This window comes from Eleutherodactylus coqui, chromosome 3, assembly GCF_035609145.1.
Source record: "Eleutherodactylus coqui strain aEleCoq1 chromosome 3, aEleCoq1.hap1, whole genome shotgun sequence".
Classification (NCBI taxonomy): Eukaryota; Metazoa; Chordata; class Amphibia; order Anura; family Eleutherodactylidae; genus Eleutherodactylus; species Eleutherodactylus coqui.
In genome coordinates, this window is record NC_089839.1 from 8,405,341 (window position 1) to 8,429,527 (window position 24,187).

Genomic DNA, 24,187 nt, shown 5'->3' on the forward strand with positions numbered 1-24,187 from the left:
ACCTACAGGTCATCAATAGTTATCAGCGGGGTCCTGCCGCTCTGGATCCCCGCCTACACAGTGCAACACAATGTTTGTAACAGATAAGCAGATCGGCGGCTTATAGTAACTTTAGTGCTGAACTCAGATACGATATCCGTTTTTTTCTGCCACGTAAGGTTTTCCAATTATGGGGAATAATGTCATCCAATCGCCGTTGTATTTTTTTGAAATCTGCCGATACAATTAACTCAGTCGGCTCGCCATTAACCTGCTTAATAAAAAGAACCAAAGTGATTGGCTGACTATTCCACAAATCACTGTTACACGCCGCGCTGACTGAACACTATAAGGGTAGGTTTATGTAACATATAGGGGGATGTGTCCACATGGTGTAAACACTGCGGATCGGCCGCCAGTAAGCTGTCATTAATTATCTGTTTTCTTACAGGTCGTTGGAGAGACTGAATAAAAGAATCAAAAGCTGCGTCCGTCAATAACTGATCTATCAAAGTAACGCATTATTTACCGCGCACAGTGAACGTTGTCCGAAAAGAAAAAATAGAAATTAAGAACGCCAGAAATGCGCTTTTTTGGTCATTCGGTCTCCAAGAAAAGAAAATACAATAAAAAGTGATCAAAAAGTCATATGTATCCAAAATGGTACCAACGCAAACTACAGGGCGTCCCGCAAGAAATGAGCCCTCGCACAACTATGTGGGCGGAAAAATAAAAAAGTTATTGTGCGCAGAAGATGGCGGCAGAAATGTTAAAAAAAAGTCTTTAAAAAATAAATTAAAAAAAAATAAAAAAAACAAAAAACACACCACACTATACAAGTTTGGTATCGTGGTAATCACACTGACCCACAGAATAAAGTTACCGTGTCATTTTTGCTGCAGTTTGTGCGCCGTTTAACCTAGCCGCACTGAAAGATGGCAGAATTTTGTTGTTTTTTTCCCCCCATTTTACTCCACTTGGAACTTTTAAAAAGTTTTTTAGTACATTATACGGTACATTAAATAGGATCATTAAAGATTACAACGCGTCCCGCAAAAAACAGCCCTCATTTCGTTTTACCCGTGGAATCAGCAGGTGGTAATTTTTACAGAAACGTATCAATTACTTTCGGTTAAACATTTTATAAAAATTTGTTGCAAGTGCCATCAGCTGATTGCTGGTCCTGCTGTCTGTGATGAAAGCAGGTTGCACTGTCCATATTGCAGAGGCCCGGGTTGGTACTGCAGGCACAGCTTGCAATTAACCCAAAGCACTACCAATCCGAGCTGGTGCAAGGTTGACAGAAACATCTGCTTCCGGCATTGAAAGCGGACCTGGGCCTTATCTGATCGGAGGAAATACTGAGCGTCGAATCCCCGCCGACCAACTAGTGATGACCGATCCTGAGGATTGGCCATCAACAGTTAAAGTCCTGGACAACCTGTTTAAAGGGGTGTTCCAGGCAAATAGGTTATCAATAGTTAATTGTCTGGGGTCTACCACTTGGAACCGTGGCCGATCAGCTGATCGAGTGCCCTCTGTCACTGCCACAGCACACAGGGGTATGGAGCGGAAGCGGATGCTCCGACAACTGAAGGGACTGGCGCTCATAATTGCAGATGAAGCGCTCTTCGACTTTAATAAGAGCTGCACATACAATTGGGAGCAGCAGCCACTACACTGGGGTCAGATGCTACCAGTCCGTACCCATGTGCGTTGTGATAGTGGATGCCCAAGTCAGCTGATCAGCAGACCCAGCTGATTAACTATTGATGACCAATTTGCCTGAAAACCCCTTTAACTCATAAGACATGAATGTAACAACCTGTGTGCGTGCTATATAACACGGATGTTAGAATGCAAGCTCTGTTGTCACAAGACCTGGTGTCAATAAAGCTATACACATCGGCGCTACATGCAGACCGCGTACCGACAACCGCAGCTCAGCAATAGGCGACACAGCCATCACCAGATTCTTACCCTTCCACATACGTATGGAGATTCCTCTTACTACATCCACCAGAATCACCCTCCCAAAGTCATCGGTCACTGCGGCCAGCGTATTACAGGGCGATAGACTAATGCTCTCCCCGCGACGGCGGGAATCTGGGAGGCCAAATCTGAAAGAGAAGTTCAAAGTCAATGACCAAGAAAGACAGAAGGGAAGTCCAATTTCTAATTACAGTCATTGATGAGCGGTGAAGGTAAGGAGTTACCGGACGCATGAGGCAGCTGTGTGATTTAAAGGGAACCTGTCACCATATGTTTTACCTATTAACCCCCCCCCCCCTCCATACAACTTCAACCGTGATGTAATGGACATGTACAGTTACTTTGTTAAGGCCCATTTACACTGGAGGAATGTCAGGCAAACGATGACTTGGGATAGGGATGGCTTGGGGAGGTTATGACTTGGGATAGGGATGGCTTGGGGAGGTTGAGGATCTAGCCAAATAGACTGAGGGTGTCCACTACAATGGATTACCTTCTTCAGATTGGCACTTTAATAATATTGTCCAGCTAGAGAATCGCCATGAAACCCCCCGAGAATGAAGGATCGTGACTACTGTGGAGAGAACGTTCATAAAGGCCCGAGGAGCCGTTGCCAACCTGAAGGGAAGGGCCACAGACTGGAAGTAGTGAGAGTGGATCGTGAAACACAGAAAGCGTTTGTGGGACTGGCATATCGGGTTGTGGAGATGGGCATCCTTGAGGTCTATAGATGACAGGCACTCGCCCTTGTCCATGGATGCAGCGACAGCTCAGAGTGACTCCTTGTGAATATGCAGCACCGGGCGGTTTATGTCGAGGTCTGGATGCACCGACCCATCCATATTGTGGGCTTGGTAGCTTGCAGGCGGGGGTGCCAGGGAGGGCGAGTGTTGAAGGAGTGTCTTTCTTTGATCTACAAAAGGTTGCCTTAATTCTGATGAGCTGGCATGGCGAAAGGAATGGGAAGTTCGTTGTCTTCTTCGTGAAGTACTGAGGTTTAGATGAATTTTAAGGAAGGCTAAGGATTCTTTAGCATCAGAACCTTCCTGTGGGTTCCGACTCGCTGCCCTGTGTAACAGCTCTATGATGGATCTGGACGCTTTGGTTAGGGGTCCAAGACCGCTAGAGCGTGAACGTTCCCATTTAGGTTCAGGCCCTGGTGAGGTGTGGATGGCCCAGGGACAGGGTTGGGGTCTGGCCTAGGTAGCAGACAGCTCTGAGTGGGTCCGACTGACCGCAATGGAATTTCATCTTGCAGGGGGAGCATGCAAAATGCATAGCAATGACCGTTCCCCGTTCAGGGGGTCTCACCCGTGGGATCGGATATTGTAGTCAGATGGGGAACTATAAAGTACATTGAGTAATATGCAGAATGCGAATAGGGTACTGCTGCTGGAAACGGCAGTGCTGACTACAGGGGAGATCTGCGCCAGCCTGACATCTCACCCAATGTCCCGAAGGTCGTTTCCCCTCGAGTACCGCTGGAGAGGCTCACGCTGCTGGACTGAGGTGGAAGACGACGGAATCCAAGGGAAGCGTGTCAGAGGCGGTCCGAAGGAGTTAAAGGGTGGAGCCAGAGCGCATCCAATCTGAGGTGCAGGAAGCTGTGGAAACCTGTTTTAGCTTGGTGCCTGAAGAAGGGGGTGGAACTAGTAGGAGGAGCTAACAGGTTTCCACTTAGTATCCGCCTCCAAGTGGCAGCAGCTATACCCACGGTCCAAATGGGACAGGTGGAGGTCTCAAAAGTCTCAGACTTAATCACCTATCCTGTGGCCCCTGACCGTCACCATTTTCGGTAGGGCTGCTTACAGTAAAAGCTGCAGAGTAATCCATGACCGTGTCACAGAGTGAAGCATAAAGTGTGGAGGGGGTGCTATACTTTCAAGTGAAGAGGTGAAGTTACCGGACAGCCAGAGGGGTGGCAGGCTCAACCTTAGGCTTCTGCTTTTGCTGTGGTTCTTCCTCATGTCTGCTTTTCCATCCGAGCCAGCCGCTGCAATATACAGAGAGGGAGAGGATACAACTCTGACATGAGATACACCCATCAATAGGTGGACACTTGTAAAACCACCGATGCAATCTGTAGGGTAGTACCTGGCAGCACTAAACAGGGCCGAAGTCAGTTTACTGGCCACCGCGAGGGCCACGTGGGATAATAGCGGCTGCGTACTGCCCTGTAATGACAAACATGTAACACTAGGAGGAGAACCATCCCAAATGTAGTAGATCAAATGCTGCGATGAAGCGTTACTGACCTCCAGGGCAAAGAAGAAGCCGGTGAACGGGTTAGAGCCCACAGTAATATACTGCGACATGGTGGGAGGGCTGCTCTTTATGGCGGCATTAAAGCCTCCCAAAACGGAGGCAGTCTTCATCTGATCAAACGGGGAGAGCGCCATGACACCTGGAGACAGAGAAGGAAAGCATAGAGACAGGTATAAACGGTTACCTTATACCCTGCGGCAGGATCTATACCCACCACCGGGGTGCTGCGGCCCCAGCAATACAAAACGTGACAGCAGCAAACAGTTTATGCACTGCAATGTTAAAGGGACAGCGCACCAATGTGTGAAAAAGAGGGGGTCCCAGGAACCAACAGAACAAAGAGGGGTCCCAGGAAGGCTGTACCATTTGCAGCAAAACTCTGACCCCTAGCTTTTAACTTGTCTGGGGCTGACTCCCACCCATCACCCACAGAGGGCCCAAGGAAAGTTCATCAACGTCAATTATTGGAAAACCCACTTTAACCCTTTCCAATTCACTGTCTGACGTCTAAAGACATTCTGATTGAAGGCTGTACAGCTCTGATGTCAGAAGATGTCCAGCAGGGTATTCTTACTTTAGATTACTGGCTGCTATGTGGTTGGGGGCCTCTCCAGCATGTCTCATACTGCAGTACTGGCTCTTGTCAGCAGACAGCGCCATTGTATAATGGCAGAAAGAGAAAGCCCCCTAGGAAACCCTGAATCCAAAATTGGATTGCTAAGGATTAATACCAGCAATCAGAAAGAGCGAGAGGAGAACGAGCCGACGTCCCACCCTTAGAGCCTGTACACACCATTTACTCACCAACGCTCACGTGATCAGCGATAGTATCAACATCCTGCAGACCCCACTTCTTGTACGCTAGAGGCGGTGGCTGGACGTTCTCGTTGCCGGAAGCAGCAGCTGGCGAACGATGGAAGAATATGTTACACATCACCGACTTCTCATATCTCACTGCACCGTATATAGAAGTGAATGGACTCTGTGCAATCCTGGATCACCGATCTAACCCAACATCGGAGGGCCCTGTCACACGGACAAATACCGCGCTCACAGCAGTCACTTCTAGTTTCCATGACGGTCATCAGCACATCCCGGTTACATGAGGAGATGATCTGTCCACCGAACAATGCAACCTGTCAGTCTATCCAATATCAGTCTCTCATATATACACTAAATGACCCCTTTATCAGAGCCCCGGACCCCTTATGATTGGCGCTTCCCTGGATGCTAATTCCCCCTGTGACCCCGGAGCATAAAATCCCGTGACAAGTTTTCTGTGGATCAGTTTCAGTGTGAATCCACATTAGATGGGAATGGTAAAGGGATCGCCGGGGTCTCACCACCAACCGCCGGGGTTTTCTCATGTAATGATGTGGAGAGTATACAGCGAATGTCGCAATCGAGGAAAACATCCAGTGAAATGGGATCCTGCGGAGGGAAACAACTCATCACTGAAAGGGGTCGGAGGAGGATGTCAGGAATCGTTCTGACCAACAGGCTGCACAGTCAGCTGAATACAACGCTGGAGCTCCAACTAACGTGTCCGAACGCACAACTCGCCGTTCCTCCGCACGGATGGTATAACAGCGGACGACCAGTTCCAGCACCATTGTGTCTAAGAGGAACAGAAAGACTCCAGCGGGCAAAAGAGCGCAAAACTTGTATCACTGAGCAGCGGAGAAACATCTCCTCGTCAGATGGATGCAGATTTCTGTTGCTGATGGGAGCTCAGAATTTGGCACAAGCAGCATGAATCGCTGACCCCTTCCTGTCAGCAGGTCAGAACATGTCAGCACCGCCATCTAATCTGCGGCAACTACAAGCAGCTTCCTGTCCGCAGGGGCCGGTATTGCACAGCCACTTTATCACATTGTGGAAGCTACACCATTATGAAGTACTGCAGATATGAAGGCCAAGGGAGTCCAACGCTACTAGATGGGGGGGGGGGGGGGGGGGGGCTCTAATAAAGTGACTGCTTACTTCTACCCAAGACCGGCTGCACATGATCAGGTCAGATTCAGCATGCGGAGCCCGCAGAGAAATCCACGGACCACGGACGGCAACCTGCTTACCTGTGTCTCCTTTATGTGTATTGCGGATGGCCGTGGTGGCTCGCTATCGGACATCCACAGTACAGATTTTTTTAAAATCTTTTACCTGCTCCGTTGCTTCAATGGAAGCCGTCCGCACGGAGCCGCACAAAAATACAGCAATTTTTCCTCCGCTTGCGGAAATTGCAATTCATTTCCGCAATCGTGTAGGAAAAAGCCACTTTGCACAGGATGTTCTGAACGGTTTTGCTGCGGTTCCTCGGTGCAGAGGACATCGACCGCGGATTCCGCATCGCACATTTGTCGGTGTGCGGCCCGGCCCGAATCTCCGGCCTCCCGGTCATCCGTTATTCTCCGCTCTCCCTTTCTTCCATCTATCTGAACACGATGTATGACGTCTCATCAGCGCGGTTACATAACTCTGGCTGAGGAGGAGGTCAGGCGGAAGAAGCCCCCAAGCAGCCCAAATCCCTTGTAATACTGCAGATTACACATCTACGGGCGGACGAGCCAACCGCACATGACGTCTCCTGCAGACGCCGCACTTGTGGAGAAGCTGCGCATTTCTTTAGGCAACAAGTGTGAATACAGAAAACCCCCCAATTATCTGGAAGGGGCGCAGCGCCCCGGCAGCAGAAATAGGCCAACAAGAACAACAAGCTGCAACTAAATAATTAGATGCTGTGAAGTAGCGTTCACCCACACAGATTCCCGGGCGCCATGGTAACGCTCCTACAAACGCATGGCACGGTTATGGGTATGCGAGGAAATCCTACTCATCTTCAAGTGGGCAAGTAGCGCGTAAGGAGACGATGCTAGGATTTCTACAGATGCAGCAGAGACGAATTTGTCATTTAACTCATCGTGGTGTAGATCCCACTGGGTGATGAAACTGTTCTGCAGGAATATCGGCCCCTGCGGACAGGAAGCTTCTTGTAGTTCCCGCAGATTAGATGGCGGTGCTGACATGTTCTGTCTGGCTGACAGGAAGGGGTCAGCGGTTCATGCTGCTTGCGCCAAATTCTGCCCTCCCATCAGCAACAGAAATCTGGACCCATCTGACCAGGGGATGTTTCTCCGCTGTTCAGCGATACAAGTTTTGCGCTCTTTTGCCCGCTGGAGTCTTTCTGTTTCCCTTAGACACAATGGCGCTGGAACTGGTCGTCCGCTGTTATACCCTCCGTGCGGAGGAACGGCGAGTTGTGCGATCGGACACGTTAGTTGGAGCTCCAGCGTTGTATTCAGCTGACTGTGCAGCCTGTTGGTCAGAACGATTCCTGACATCCTCCTCCGACCCCTTTCAGGGATGAGTTGTTTCCAACCGCAGGATACCCTTCCACTGGATGTTTTCCTCCATCTTATGTGGATTCACACTAAAACTCATCCACAGGGGAAAAAAAAAATTTTTTTAAAAAACAAAAAAAAACAAAAAACACATCATGTGAATTTATGCCGCACTCCGGGGTCACGAGGAGAATTACCATACAGGGAAGCGCCAATCGTGAGCGAGCCGGGGGCTCCAATAAAGGGCTGACATCTCTCATAATAGGGGCCGTTTGCTACATTAGGACCCAAAACTACAGCATCCTCAGAGTGAGGCCCAATGCACACGGGATCGGAGCGGGCGTTTGCCTCAGGAGCCAGCAGCAAATACTGCCCATAGACATGCTTTGCAGGACGCTTTTCCATTTCCATGCCCACGAGTGGAAATCAACTGCGATTTTACGCTCGTGGGGGAGGACAAGAAAAAAAATAAAATAAAAGCGCAACATGTCCTATTCTAGTGTGAGCCTCGCACAGACCGCTTCCATTGCAGTCAATAGAAGTCGTCCGTCCCGCCTGAGTCATCGCGGATCCGCGTCCCCGGAACAATAGTGCGTCATTCTCTGCACTACGTATGTATGGTGGCACGCCAGCCAGCACATCCACAGAGCAGAGAGGACAAGAGGACAACATGACAGGCACGCGCGGGTCACCGCCGGGGTACAGGGTCCGATTCTGCTACAAGACCTCGCAGTCGGAATCGGACACGTCCGTGGGCATTCGGCCTTGAAGTCTCCAGGTTGACGCATTTTATCTGCACTGCTACATTGTAGCAAACCCTAGAGAGGAGCGTTGTGAGAATACCATATATTTAGCTCACACACGGGGTACAAGTCTAACAAGCTCTCAGCTGCGAGATGCATTCAGCCTGAATCCATTGTCAGACTCCGGTTGTAAAACACGAACGCTTCCATTCCCTGACAGCAAAGGGAGGTCTTCCCTCTAATCGTATAGGAGGTCTACCTGCAGTTCTATGTAAATCCCACTGACAGTTGAAGAACGGCGCCATACAATAACGCACTGCGATATCTGCATGACCGATGGTAATACGGTGGACGGGTGCAGATACGTCAGACTTACCTCGTGCTACCTGATTGCGACAAGCCCTGAGTGACTGGAAAAGGCTGAAGCCATCGATTGTCACAACGGCGGACGGGTACAAGATGCTCATCTCTTCGTGCTTGAGGAGGAAACATAAAATAATGTACATGCAGCCGCCATCATGGGATCTCACAGAGCACAGCTGTCAGGGTTGCTATGCAGAGTTCATCATAGCAACGCATCTCCATCACACATTAAATAATTAGAAGGAGGACAGAGAAGTTGAAGGATTTGTTTGGGACTTTACTATTGACAACCGATCGTCAGGAGAAGGCATCAATAGCGGATCGGCGGGGGTACAACACTTGGGATCTAAGTCTATCAGCTGATTGCCAGGCTGCCGTCAGTGTGGACAGCGCTGGAAGCCAATAACGCTGTCAACGTTGCAGCCACCCTGGTTGATTTTTCTGGTGCAGCTTCCATTGAATTCAATGTGAAATCAGCCTGGGCCGCCACAATGTTGGCAGCGCTATCCGCTTCCAACACTGTCCGCATGCCAGCTGGCGTGGCCACCTCCAGACTGATGCATTTATGGGACAAAAATTAATATAAGTCTTATTATACTTAGCAGGCTTGATTCAGGTCCCTCCCCGCTGCTCTCCAGAGCTCCGACACACTGAGCCGCGGCATTGATTGGCCAATTCACAAAGCCCGCCTCCACAACACAATGGCTGTGATTGGTTCTTCGACAAGCCAATCAATGCAGCGCTCGATGAAGCAATGACAGCCAATTGCTTCCTGGAGGTGGGATTTATGAATCCCATAAACAGGAAGTGATCTTCTATGGGCAGCCGAGGACTGCAAGCAGCACATCGAAGCTCCAGAGGGCAGCGGGAGGGACCTGAACCAAGCCTGCTAGATAATGTAATCCTTTTTTTTTTTCCATGTGATGCAGTTAGGGCTTATTTTCAGGGTAGGACTTCTATTCCAAGCCCCCCGAAAATCCTGAAAAATCAGGATAGGGCTTATTTTTTGGGGGAAACAGGTTATCTTTATAAATAGGTATTCCCATCACATCTCGGGAGGTTACGGGAAATTTACATGCTTTACATGAAGGATATTAGCTGAAGCGTGAGTTCTAGCTGGAGGACAGCAAGAAGAGGAGAAACAGTCTGTAGTCCTCAAACACTTTGTGAAGACATACAGAAACACTTCCGTTACCTGCTCAGTGACGCCCGGGTGCCGGGGAATCTCATAGGTCCTGCACTTCAGCTGGAGAATGGGGTCTTCATTTAAAAGCTGAGCAAGAAGCAGCACCCCGCTCTGGAAGAAAGTAGTAATAACGTTGTTTAGGCTGGACGCACACTGATGCACAACCATGTAATAAGACTTTTTGGTTTTATATTTCTTTTTAGCATGGAATTCACAAGAAAAAAAAAAATTTAATTCATGCTTTGCCCCATTCCTGTCTGCAAAATAAGACATACAGTGCATGCGTGTATCAGACAGCACACGGACGAGTGCGTGCACTGAAGGTCCTCAGGTGCAACTCAGTTACAGCCATGTGCATCAAGTCTAATGTCATTAATAACACACCCTCAGGATAGGTCGTCAGTCGCTAATCGTCCAGGGTCCGCCGCTCGGGACCACGACTGATCAGCTGTTCGAGTCAGCACCACAACACACAGGGTACGAGCGGAGGTCAATCGCTCCAACCCGCCTCGTGGGCAGCGCTGGCAACTGCAGGAGCAGCTTTTATAGATTTTAAAGCAACCCTCTAGTCCTGGGCAAAGAAAGATGGCCGAACCGCTTCTGGTTGCCTGACGGACACCGTGCATTAGAATACATCATTGCTGCAAGACGCTACACCTGCTACAATAGACCAGTGCCGGCCAGTCGGATCAACATGTAGGGTCTCCGACTAAAGGGCCATTTGCAGAGGTTGATGATCAAGCAGAATTCATTCACACAGATTTGCGCGATAATCGTCGCCTCTAAACGCGCACTATTCGTTTACAGTCTGTCGGTCGCTCACTGTCAACCAGCTTGATGGCCTCTCGCTGCGGTGTGAACGATCCCCGCTCAGCACCCTACTAGAACTCGAAGCGCTGAGCGAGAAGCCAGCGGTGCTCTCTGCCAGTCTAAACGACCTGCACGAGCGCCAGCAACCTAACGGTGACGATGGCTCTTGTGCAATTGTTCAGGCGATGCAAGCTAATACGTAGTGTACATCGGGGAGTTAGAGAAGCGTTTCAGCCATCTTTATTTGTTTACGACTGGAGGGACGGTCACTTTAATGCGATTGCACCTGTAATTACCAGCTCCTCCCACTACACAGAGGTTGGCGCTGTCTACTTCCGCTCCGTACCGTGTTTTGCAGGTGACAGGAGGCGCCCTAAACATCTTATCGGTCGGGGTCCAGAGTGGCGGACCCCAGCTGATCAGCTACTGATGTCCTACCCCGGAGGACAGGTCATCAATAATAACTGCCTAGTGATACAACTACTCAGATTTGGCAACCTGGAAACTCTGCAGGGCTTCGCACTACTCATCCCAGCTACTCATTTACATAATTAAAAAAGGGGTTTTGGGCCTCAGCAATTAGAGGCTATCCTTTGTATGACGAAGTTCTACAGTGCCTCAGCTTTTCAAGATCTCTGCTTGCAGACATTGTTCAAGCAAGTATAAACCCCGACCCGCTAATGTGAGGAACACGATCTCACCCCGTATACTACAAGAGAAGAAAACATTGTATACAGATGAGGAAGCACAACCGACCTCCGTGTAAAAGCGCACGTATCCAGAGGTGAAGCCAATGACGATACACGTCCAGTCCGGCCGCCCAGTGGAGCTCCTGTGGGATGAAGACGTGACAGGGTAAGTATATAGAAGGGCACGCACACGCTGACCCTATAGAGCCGCATGCTGTTCCAAGACCCCTAATATTGTAGGATCCATCAGTCATCCCCTTACAGCCTGCAGATGGAGAGATCCGCTCACATCACCCTCCTATATGTTCTAAGGCCTCCTCTTCCCTGCCAATCACCTGCATCAGTGACCACGTCTATACATGTATTATATATGAGCACCCATGCATTACCGTGTGCAGCACCTCCTGCACCAGTGACCACGTCTATACGTGTAATATATATGGCCACGCATGCATTACTGTGTGCAGCACCTCCTGCACCAGTGACCACGTCTATACATGTAATATATATGGCCACCCATGCATTACCGTGTGCAGCACCTCCTGCACCAGTGACCACATCTATACATGTAATATATATGAGCACCCATGCATTACCGTGTGCTGCACCTCCTGCACCAGTGACCACGTCTATACGTGTAATATATATGAGCACCCATACATTACCGTGTGCAGCACCTCCTGCACCAGTGACCACGTCTATACATGTAATATATATGAGCACCCATGCATTACCGTGTGCAGCACCTCCTGCACCAGTGACCACGTCTATACGTGTAATATATATGAGCACCCATGCATTACCGTGTGCAGCACCTCCTGCACCAGTGACCACATCTACACATGTAATATATATGAGCACCCATGCATTACCGTGTGCAGCACCTCCTGCACCAGTGACCACGTCTATACATGTAATATATGAGCACCCATGCATTACCGTGTGCAGCACCTCCTGCACCAGTGACCACGTCTATACGTGTAATATATATGAGCACCCATGCATTACCGTGTGCAGCACCTCCTGCACCAGTGACCACATCTACACATGTAATATATATGAGCACCCATGCATTACCGTGTGCAGCACCTCCTGCACCAGTGACCACGTCTATACATGTAATATATGAGCACCCATGCATTACCGTGTGCAGCACCTCCTGCACCAGTGACCACGTCTATACATGTAATAGATATGGCCACCCATGCATTACCGTGTGCAGCACCTCCTGCACCAGTGACCACGTCTATACATGTAATAGATATGGCCACCCATGCATTACTGTGTGCAGCACCTCCTGCACCAGTGACCACGTCTATACATGTAATAGATATGAGCACCCATGCATTACCGTGTGCAGCACCTCCTGCACCAGTGACCACATCTATACATGTAATAGATATGGCCACCCATGCATTACTGTGTGCAGCACCTCCTGCACCAGTGACCACGTCTATACATGTAATAGATATGGCCACCCATGCATTACTGTGTGCAGCACCAGTGACCACGTCTATACATGTAATAGATATGGCCACCCATGCATTACTGTGTGCAGCACCTCCTGCACCAGTGACCACGTCTATACATGTAATAGATATGGCCACCCATGCATTACTGTGTGCAGCACCTCCTGCACCAGTGACCACGTCTATACATGTAATATATATGAGCACCCATGCATTACCGTGTGCAGCACCTCCTGCACCAGTGACCACGTCTATACATGTAATATATATGAGCACCCATGCATTACCGTGTGCAGCACCTCCTGCACCAGTGACCACGTCTATACATGTAATATATATGGCCACCCATGCATTACCGTGTGCAGCACCTCCTGCACCAGTGACCACGTCTATACATGTAATAGATATGAGCACCCATGCATTACCGTGTGCAGCACCTCCTGCACCAGTGACCACATCTATACATGTAATATATATGGCCACCCATGCATTACCGTGTGCAGCACCTCCTGCACCAGTGACCACATCTATACATGTAATATATATGGCCACCCATGCATTACCGTGTGCAGCACCTCCTGCACCAGTGACCACGTCTATACATGTAATAGATATGGCCACCCATGCATTACTGTGTGCAGCACCAGTGACCACGTCTATACATGTAATAGATATGGCCACCCATGCATTACTGTGTGCAGCACCTCCTGCACCAGTGACCACGTCTATACATGTAATAGATATGAGCACCCATGCATTACCGTGTGCAGCACCTCCTGCACCAGTGACCACATCTATACATGTAATATATATGAGCACCCATGCATTACCGTGTGCAGCACCTCCTGCACCAGTGACCACGTCTATACATGTAATATATATGGCCACCCATGCATTACCGTGTGCAGCACCTCCTGCACCAGTGACCACATCTATACATGTAATATATATGAGCACCCATGCATTACCGTGTGCTGCACCTCCTGCACCAGTGACCACATCTATACATGTAATATATATGAGCACCCATGCATTACCGTGTGCAGCACCTCCTGCACCAGTGACCACGTCTATACATGTAATAGATATGAGCACCCATGCATTACCGTGTGCAGCACCTCCTGCACCAGTGACCACGTCTATACATGTAATATATATGAGCACCCATGCATTACCGTGTGCAGCACCTCCTGCACCAGTGACCACGTCTATACATGTAATAGATATGGCCACCCATGCATTACTGTGTGCAACACCAGTGACCACGTCTATACATGTAATAGATATGGCCACCCATGCATTACTGTGTGCAGCACCTCCTGCACCAGTGACTACGTCTATACATGTAATATATATGGCCACCCATGCATTACTGTGTGCAGCACCTCCTGCACCAGTGACCACGTCTATACATGTAATAGATATGGCCACCCATGCATTACTGTGTGCAGCACCTCCTGCACCAGTGACCACGTCTATACATGTAATATATATGAGCACCCATGCATTACCGTGTGCAGCACATCCTGCATCAGTGACCACGTCTATACATGTAATAGATATGGCCACCCATGCATTACTGTGTGCAGCACCTCCTGCACCAGTGACCACGTCTATACATGTAATATATATGGCCACCCATGCATTACTGTGTGCAGCACCTCCTGCACCAGTGATCACGTCTATACATGTAATATATATGAGCACCCATGCATTACCGTGTGCAGCACCTCCTGCATCAGTGACCACGTCTATACATGTAATATATATGAGCACCCATGCATTACCGTGTGCAGCACCTCCTGCACCAGTGACCACGTCTATACATGTAATAGATATGGCCACCCATGCATTACCGTGTGCAGCACCTCCTGCACCAGTGACCACGTCTATACATGTAATATATATGGCCACCCATGCATTACTGTGTGCAGCACCTCCTGCACCAGTGACCACGTCTATACATGTAATATATATGAGCACCCATGCATTACCGTGTGCAGCACCTCCTGCATCAGTGACCACGTCTATACATGTAATATATATGAGCACCCATGCATTACCGTGTGCAGCACCTCCTGCACCAGTGACCACGTCTATACATGTAATATATATGGCCACCCATGCATTACTGTGTGCAGCACCTCCTGCACCAGTGACCACGTCTATACATGTAATAGATATGGCCACCCATGCATTACTGTGTGCAGCATCTCCTGCACCAGTGACCACGTCAATACATGTAATAGATATGGCCACCCATGCATTACTGTGTGCAGCACCAGTGACCACGTCTATACATGTAATAGATATGGCCACCCATGCATTACTGTGTGCAGCACCTCCCGTACCAGTGACCACGTCTATACATGTAATATATATGAGCACCCATGCATTACTGTGTGCAGCACCTCCCGCACCAGTGACCATGTCTATACATGTAATATATATGAGCACCCATGCATTATTGTGTGCAGCACCTCCTGCACCAGTGACCACGTCTATACATGTAATATATATGAGCACCCATGCATTACTGTGTGCAGCACCTCCTGCACCAGTGACCACGTCTATACATGTAATATATATGAGCACCCATGCATTACTGTGTGCAGCACCTCCTGTACCAGTGACCACGTCTATACATGTAATATATATATGGCCACCCATGCATTACTGTGTGCAGCACCTCCCGCACCAGTGACCACGTCTATACATGTAATATATATGAGCACCCATGCATTACCGTGTGCAGCACCTCCTGCACCAGTGACCACGTCTATACATGTAATAGATATGGCCACCCATGCATTACCGTGTGCAGCACCTCCTGCACCAGTGACCACATCTATACATGTAATATATATGGCCACCCATGCATTACTGTGTGCAGCACCTCCTGCACCAGTGACCACGTCTATACATGTAATAGATATGGCCACCCATGCATTACTGTGTGCAGCACCTCCTGCACCAGTGACCATGTCTATACATGTAATATATATGAGCACCCATGCATTACTGTGTGCAGCACCTCCTGCATCAGTGACCACGTCTATACATGTAATATATATGAGCACCCATGCATTACCGTGTGCAGCACCTCCTGCATCAGTGACCACGTCTATACATGTAATAGATATGGCCACCCATGCATTACTGTGTGCAGCACCTCCTGCACCAGTGACCACGTCTATACATGTAATATATATGGCCACCCATGCATTACTGTGTGCAGCACCTCCTGCACCAGTGATCACGTCTATACATGTAATATATATGAGCACCCATGCATTACCGCGTGCAGCACCTCCTGCACCAGTGACCACGTTTATACATGTAATATATATGGCCACCCATGCATTACTGTGTGCAGCACCTCCTGCACCAGTGACCACGTCTATACATGTAATATATATGAGCACCCATGCATTACCGTGTGCAGCACCTCCTGCATCAGTGACCACGTCTATACATGTAATATATATGGCCACCCATGCATTACTGTGTGCAGCACCTCCTGCACCAGTGACCACGTCTATACATGTAATAGATATGGCCACCCATGCATTACTGTGTGCAGCACCTCCTGCACCAGTGACCACGTCTATACATGTAATAGATATGGCCACCCATGCATTACTGTGTGCAGCACCAGTGACCACGTCTATACATGTAATAGATATGGCCACCCATGCATTACTGTGTGCAGCACCTCCCGTACCAGTGACCACGTCTATACATGTAATATATATGAGTACCCATGCATTACTGTGTGCAGCACCTCCCGCACCAGTGACCATGTCTATACATGTAATATATATGAGCACCCATGCATTACTGTGTGCAGCACCTCCTGCACCAGTGACCACGTCTATACATGTAATATATATGAGCACCCATGCATTACTGTGTGCAGCACCTCCTGCACCAGTGACCACGTCTATACATGTAATAGATATGAGCACCCATGCATTACCGTGTGCAGCACCTCCTGCACCAGTGACCACATCTATACATGTAATATATATGAGCACCCATGCATTACCGTGTGCAGCACCTCCTGCACCAGTGACCACGTCTATACATGTAATATATATGGCCACCCATGCATTACCGTGTGCAGCACCTCCTGCACTAGTGACCACGTCTATACATGTAATATATATGGCCACCCATGCATTACTGTGTGCAGCACCTCCTGCACCAGTGACCACGTCTATACATGTAATATATATGGCCACCCATGCATTACTGTGTGCAGCACCTCCTGCACCAGTGACCACGTCTATACATGTAATAGATATGAGCACCCATGCATTACCGTGTGCAGCACCTCCTGCACCAGTGACCACATCTATACATGTAATATATATGAGCACCCATGCATTACCGTGTGCAGCACCTCCTGCACCAGTGACCACGTCTATACATGTAATATATATGGCCACCCATGCATTACCGTGTGCAGCACCTCCTGCACTAGTGACCACGTCTATACATGTAATAGATATGGCCACCCATGCATTACTGTGTGCAGCACCTCCTGCACCAGTGACCACGTCTATACATGTAATATATATGAGCACCCATGCATTACTGTGTGCAGCACCTCCTGCATCAGTGACCACGTCTATACATATAATAGATGCAGGGGGTGCTGCACACAGTAGTGCATGGGTGGCCATGTCTGTTGCATCTGTGACCACGTCTATACATGCAACAGATATGGCCACCCATGCATTAATGAATGCAGCACATTGATACTTTGCAGTGAAGATATCATTTTGATCAGTTAGCAGATGCCTAGTAGACCGACCCCAAAGAGTCAGATGATGAGAGAACACAATGTGTGGCATAAGGCCTCCTCAGATAGGCGTTCGGATAAACGCAGCATTTACTGCAGATTCCACCTTTACTGCACAGATGAAAATGCAGCCAAGGTTGCAGATTTAAAAAAATAAATAAATTAAAAAAAATTAAAAAAAGCACAATACTCGCCTGGCAGGTGAAGCCGCTGTCCCTAGCGCCGCTGTTGGGACCTTGTGAAGCCAGCAGATTGCTGTGATTGGCTGAGTGACAGCCGCCTGAGCCAATCAGAGCCAGCGCTGGATGCGTCCAATCATAGCTATTCATTCATTCATTCATTCATTCATTGAATGAATGGCTGTGATTGGGCGCATCCAGCACTGGCTCTGATTGGCTCAGGCGGTTGTCACTCAGCGAATCAGAACAATCTCTCGCTGGAGGCGGGGATTTAGAATCTCCGTTATCAACTAAAGTTCCTCTGAAAGCTGACAAGTCTTGAGAGCGCCGGCGGGGACAGCGACATCACCGGCGGGGACAGCGACATCACCTGCGAGGCGAGTACTGACTCCGGCAGCGTAGCTAGGGCGTTTAGTGCTACCAGAAGTGTGATACCAAGTTGTGCCGCGTTTTCGGCAGCGCTGAAGCTGCTCCCCATTCATTTCAATGGGAGACACAGGGCTGAAAAGTTCAAAACTAGAACATGCATCCCTGTCAGAGCGCAGCATTGCGTTTTCAGCCTTGTGTGAGCAGCCCTATTGAAATGAATGGGAGCCTTGTACAGCGTTTAGTGCAACGCCGGTGTGAGGGAGGCCCGAGGCTTAGACCTGGAGAAAACTAAGTTTTAAAACTTGATTCCAGGCTTTCTAGCACATAACGCTGATCCTGGTGGGCGCAGCTCGAGTCTGCCTTACTGGAGCGGCTCTCCGGTAGTGACAACCAGTAGTCTTATCATCCCCGTTAGTAGTAACGGCCGGCCTTCTGATGTCAGATTGTGCGTAATGGTACAAGGGAATGGTTGCATCACAGAGAAAACACTGCGGGTGCCGATTACTGTCCTATATACCTACATACATATAATGCAAAGGCAATGCTGCACCTACAATATATCACCTTATAGCAGGTAACACATGCGCTATATGGTGTGCCAATAGAAGGGTATGTACAATATATCACCTTATAGCAGGTAACACATGCGCTATATGGTGTGCCAATAGAAGGGTATGTACAATATATCACCTTATAGTAGGTAACACATGCGCTATATGGTGTGCCAATAGAAGGGTATGTACAATATATCACCTTATAGCAGGTAACACATGCGCTATATGGTGTGCCAATAGAAGGGTATGTACAATATATCACCTTATAGCAGGTAACGCACACCTTATATGGGGCTCCTACAATGTCGGCTGCCTGGCAGCTTCTATACACTGTATACGTTGCACACAGATTTGCTACTTGTGACTTTTCGTTGCTATCCCCCCCACACCCACGCCCTGACCGCTGCAGGAGATGCAGGGTTGTCTGACATGTTCAGTATTACCTTTTCTGGCTGGCCAGCGGGATGCACAGAGCGCTGCTGATGAACTCACTGCAAGGCAAAGAGTAGGCAGGATTAGATATACATAAGGCAGCTGTAACCTACAGGTAAGTTCTAGAGGTCTGCTCACACGGTGTGGAGGGGTTGAGCCTGGCAGTAGCGGTGGTGTTGGGATAGTACGTGGGCGCCCCCTGTGGGTGCAGCATTGTGGCGGTGTGTCCACTAACATAGGGACCCAATAAAAAGAGGTCGCTGTGAAGTGGCTGGTGAGCTCAAACAATGATCACAATGTAACGAAGCTCCTGTCCATGACACTGCGAGAAGCTACAGATCAGTGTGTGATACGTGGATGTGAGCCCCATCCCTTTTTCTATGACTTGGTCTGCCATTAAACGCCGTGTTCACATGTAGCGGATTTGGTGCAGAAAATCCACAACATAATCTGCTTTAAATGCTGCGGATTGTGACACGGAGCCGCACTGTAATTCATCCCATGTGAACACCCCCCTACATGACATCAGCAGGAAGCCGCTGATAAACCGGTCGGCCTTGTAAGGACTATTGTGATTATAAGTCAGTAACAGATGGATCGGGGATGTCCTCCAACAGTCCGCTGAAATACTTGCTCTGGACTTTCTTCTTTTAACAACCCGGGCAGGGGGCATTAAGGTGTTAACGAGCCCCCCCAACAGTCAGACTTAGAGGACTATCCACAACTAGTAATACAAGATCCGTCATCAGCAGCTTGTTGGCGTTTCCAGGCAACAAGGTAATAGACCAACAAGCTGTGATGCCGCTATGTGATGCAAGTCACAATGATTTGCTGCAACCTACTTCTCCTCCACGTTTAGCGGGCCGCTCCAGACCGCTTCGTACTGCATCTCCTCCCGGCCTTTCCCATCCGCTTTCCATTTAGCTGCAGAATCAGGTCAAAGCAATAAGTTAAAGACAGAAGATAACAGCCAGAAAGTAGTGTGGTCCGTTACTAAATTCATAGAGCAGCCCACCCCAAGAACGGCAGGGGGCAACGAATTATATACATATGAAAACAAAGTCCTCCTTAAGGCTCTAATACGATCACTTGTAGCACTTCACATTAGCATAGAATATCTTAACCCCTCTGCGACTGCCCAGTAAATGTGCATCGCTGCTGCACGGGCTCCGTGCAGCAGCAGCATAAAATTATAGCCTTCTGTCAGTAGGCGACCGCGGCCCCTCACAGCAGGTGAAGCACCTGAAACTAATAGCCTGTTCGGGTACCGTCATCGGGACCTGCAGATCCACACCAGAATCCGCAACATCCACGTCATTTGTGCCAATTTGACCTTTTCAAATGTAAGGGTGACGTTGGTTTCAAATCCACATCAAAAGTGTCCGAATACCGCGATGCAAATCAATGGTGTTTAAGCTGTCCGCACCCGTGTGAATGAGCCCTTATAAACAGCCCTTAGAAGGCAACCATGATGCCGATGCGGCCCTCGGTGAAGATGAGCGACAGCGCTGGTTAACCCCTTCTACCTTCCAGGGGGTCGGACTAACTATATCCCCGCCTGCAGGAAAGAGCGGTTTAATATCTGCATTATAGGAACGCAGAGTGGTTACCGGAGAATACGTGTCCCCAGAGATTACAAGGGTCACACGTAGAGGTACCACGGGGGAGAGGAGGTCACCGGCTGCTGGGGGCGGAGCCTACCGCCAGCACAAGGCAGGAAGTAGTGGTTTAAAGGGCCGTTATACCTAAAACCGTTATCTGTCAACGTGCAGCAGCGTTATACGAGGGTCTCCTGAGACCACCCGGACATGTAGGCAAGCGTCTGCAGGTTTTCAGTACTGGATATACATGATCAGAGGGCGCAGGTAACGGTCGGCACTTCCTCACACATTTGCACTACGGTTAGGCTCTACTGGAACGGCTGATAACAGCAAACAGAAGACTGAAGAGAGATGCACAGAAGAAAAGTCGACAAGATAGAGCTTAGGTTTAACATGAGTAAGAGAGCGGAGGAGGTGAGACAGACGCCCCCTTCATCTTACGTGCTAAAAACACGGCTTTCTGCTCGTGGGCGATCACCATCAGGTCGTTGGTGGGCGACAGGGACAAGACGCAGTCCTGCAGCCAGTAGACAGAAGGAGCTTTACTGGAGACGTCTTCCTCCGCCTGTGCAGAATACAGGAGACATTAATAGAACGCAGCGCACACCACAAAGTACTAAAGTGCACGAAGCGCGGCGGCTGCGGACGGCCAGAAACGCCGCCAACAACTCCATGTCGGAGGCCCCTCTTCGTACTAGCAAGATGGCAGCAGCAATTCTTAGCTACTTAATGCACATCAAAGCCCTGATGGTACATTGGTAGTCCGCATGCTGCTCTGACTGGCCACCATTGCTCATGTGAGCAGCGCTGGCCAATCAGAAAGCAGCACACACTGCCCGACTACTGCTGCATTGAGGAGTGACAGGCCCGCCGTGCCCATGCTGGGAGCTGCAGGAAGCAGATCGGCGGCCGAACCGAAGCAAGGACGACCCCAGATTATATAATTCTCCCCCTCCTGGGACCGCAGGGTCACTTTAAGGAGCATTTCCCCTTTAAAAGAAGAAAACGTGCCTTTACTTCACTCCTTGAGGGTTTGTCACCCAACCTTCACCAATACGGCTACATCCCGGCTTGTGTAATGCAACAGGACTAAGTCTGGGTGGTGGTACAGCCTCTGGGGTGACTGTGTGATGCCAGCAGAGCTTACCCCTCCAGAGGCCAGGACCGCGCCCTGCGGCGCCAACACCGTAAGTGGAGAGAGGAACATGGCCGGTGGAGTCCCTCAGAGCATCTAAGGACAGCCGGTCGGGTCCATCAGCTCGTCCAGCCAACGTTACATACATGTGCCAAGAGCAGAGGGAGCCAACAACACGCTTTGTATCTTGCCTTCATTCTCTCCTCCTCCGCGGTCTGTCGCTCCGTGTTTCTGACCGATGCCATCGGCTCCGGGAATCTGGAAACGCATGGAGTGGGCAGCTGAAGGACTACATTGGCGCTGCGCTTCCTACTTGGGCGTAGACACAGCGATGCCACATGACCGGGCGATCGTCGCATTCGCTTCACCAGTATAATTCTACAGAAAGACTCCGTGAATCCGTTACGGACCCCGCTGCAGATTTGTGGAAACTATTTTTTGTGATTGCAAGAAAAATGATTAATGGCGCGGAGCCCGCAGATCCTCCGGCTCCTGGCAGGCATCTACACGCTCGGTGGGAGCGCAGATACATTTCACGCCCAAACACTAATGTATTCAACAAGAAGGAAGGTTTATTGACGATTGCTTTTTGAGGGGAACCCGCACCGATACAGACTGCAGCTCCGATGCATCCCAATTGTCCGTCAGTCGGGGTCACTCTGCTTCCACACAAAGACCCTTCTGTATTCCGCGTGGATACACCTGGTACCTGCATGTTACCCGCAGCCGCATCATACTAGTAGAGCCGGTAGGACTAACCAGGGTTAAGCGCTACTGATGGGATAAAACTACAGGGTCACCAGAGTCGCCCCCTAACCTCGCCGCTCATATTGTAGCCGATAACAGGAAGGCATTATTAAATGATGAACCCAGGAAGGGGTAATAAGTGCAGGGAGGGGGGGGGGGGGTAATCGTACAAGACGGCTCTCCGAGGAGGCGCCTTTTGGATTTTAACATTAAATACGAGGTTCCCGTCTGAATTCTAGGAGGATTTCCTGTATTTATACTGAAACTGTATTTGTATCTGAATTGGATTTTCCATTGAAAGCAAACAGGTCATGTGACCAACAGACACGACGCGCCGCTGCCGGTTTTCAGTTCTTTTGCTTGGATCGCGGTTTATTTCTATGTTCCAGTTGAGAACATAAACAAAAATGTATTTACGCTGGATTAAAGGGGTTTTCTGGGGAGATTACTATTGATGACTTATCAGGATAGGTCATAAATAGGTGATCGGCCGGGGTTCGTCGCTCTGGACCCAAGCCGATCAGCTGAGTGGGTGCATGCTGTCAGCGCTACAAACACACAGAGGTCGGAGCAGAAGCTTCGGCACAGACCTCCTATGTAGTGGCCGGCGCTTGTAACTGCAGGCACGGCTCTCATTGAAAGCAACACAAGCCGTTCCTGCAGTTACAAGCGCCGGCCACTAGATGGGAGGTCGGCACGGAGGCTTCCATCCCGGCCTCTGTGTATTTTCGGTGCTCAGCTGATCGGTCGGGGACCCAAGAGACAGACCACGCCTGATCAACTATTGGTGACCTATCTGAGGATGGGTCATCAGTAGTATTCCCTGGAAGACCCCTTTAAATCACCTACTGCTATTATTGCATTGAGGTCCTGGATTTAACCCTTCCACCACACGCAGCGACGTTTCTTCAGTTCTCTATAGACACAACGATGTCGCCTGCGTGCCGAAGTGCGGCGCTGGCAGTCCATCCAGTTAGGTACGCGTGGCGTCTCCGGCTCGGGACAACATGGAGGAGAGAATCCAGACAAGGTCAGCAGTAGGAGGTGAAAACAGAGAGAGGAAGGAAAATGGCAGCGCTGGTCATCGGCTGGCGGCTCCTCGTATGGAACGATAACTCGGATACGCTAAATGGACGGATGTCTTTACAACAACCGGGTGAAAGGCTGCAGGCGGCTGGTGCAGATAAAGCAGCGGGCAGCCATGGGGGGCTCCGCAGGGACCACCACATGAGCGGCACAACGCCAATCACTGACCCTCAAAGAGTGAAGCCCCCCTTACTGCAGGAGCATAACTCTAGGGAGTCAAATCCCATTAATGAGTCCAGAAACCCTGATAATCCGGCGTCTGTTTAGGCTGCAGAGCTGCTGATAACGCCATACGGGACGAGGATGGAAGGACTTACCGGCGGCTCTTTGCTCTCATGGTCTTCCCAGGACCCCCAGTCTTCATTCTCCCAGCCGGATAAATCTGGGAAAAACAAAACACAAAAGTTAAAGAAAGAAAACAAAAAACATCCGTCTGGAAGGTA

The 24,187-nt window shown here is 49.5% G+C and overlaps 1 protein-coding gene across 2 annotated transcripts in view; it reads right to left on the minus strand.

The window, feature by feature from the left end:
* The window catches only part of RAB3GAP2 (RAB3 GTPase activating non-catalytic protein subunit 2), a 51,640-nt gene that overhangs the window by 21,773 nt on the left and 5,680 nt on the right, over window positions 1-24,187 (minus strand). For both annotated transcript variants that reach the window (XM_066595090.1, XM_066595089.1), the window contains exons 2-13: window positions 24,062-24,126; window positions 21,218-21,341; window positions 20,018-20,099; window positions 19,187-19,234; window positions 11,433-11,508; window positions 9,876-9,977; window positions 8,694-8,793; window positions 5,041-5,139; window positions 4,227-4,375; window positions 4,066-4,145; window positions 3,875-3,964; window positions 1,960-2,099 (exon numbers count right to left, since the gene is read on the minus strand). In XM_066595090.1, coding sequence (XP_066451187.1) covers window positions 1,960-2,099; window positions 3,875-3,964; window positions 4,066-4,145; window positions 4,227-4,375; window positions 5,041-5,139; window positions 8,694-8,793; window positions 9,876-9,977; window positions 11,433-11,508; window positions 19,187-19,234; window positions 20,018-20,099; window positions 21,218-21,341; window positions 24,062-24,126 — 1,155 coding nt within the window. The remainder of the gene's footprint in view (window positions 1-1,959; window positions 2,100-3,874; window positions 3,965-4,065; window positions 4,146-4,226; window positions 4,376-5,040; window positions 5,140-8,693; window positions 8,794-9,875; window positions 9,978-11,432; window positions 11,509-19,186; window positions 19,235-20,017; window positions 20,100-21,217; window positions 21,342-24,061; window positions 24,127-24,187) is intronic.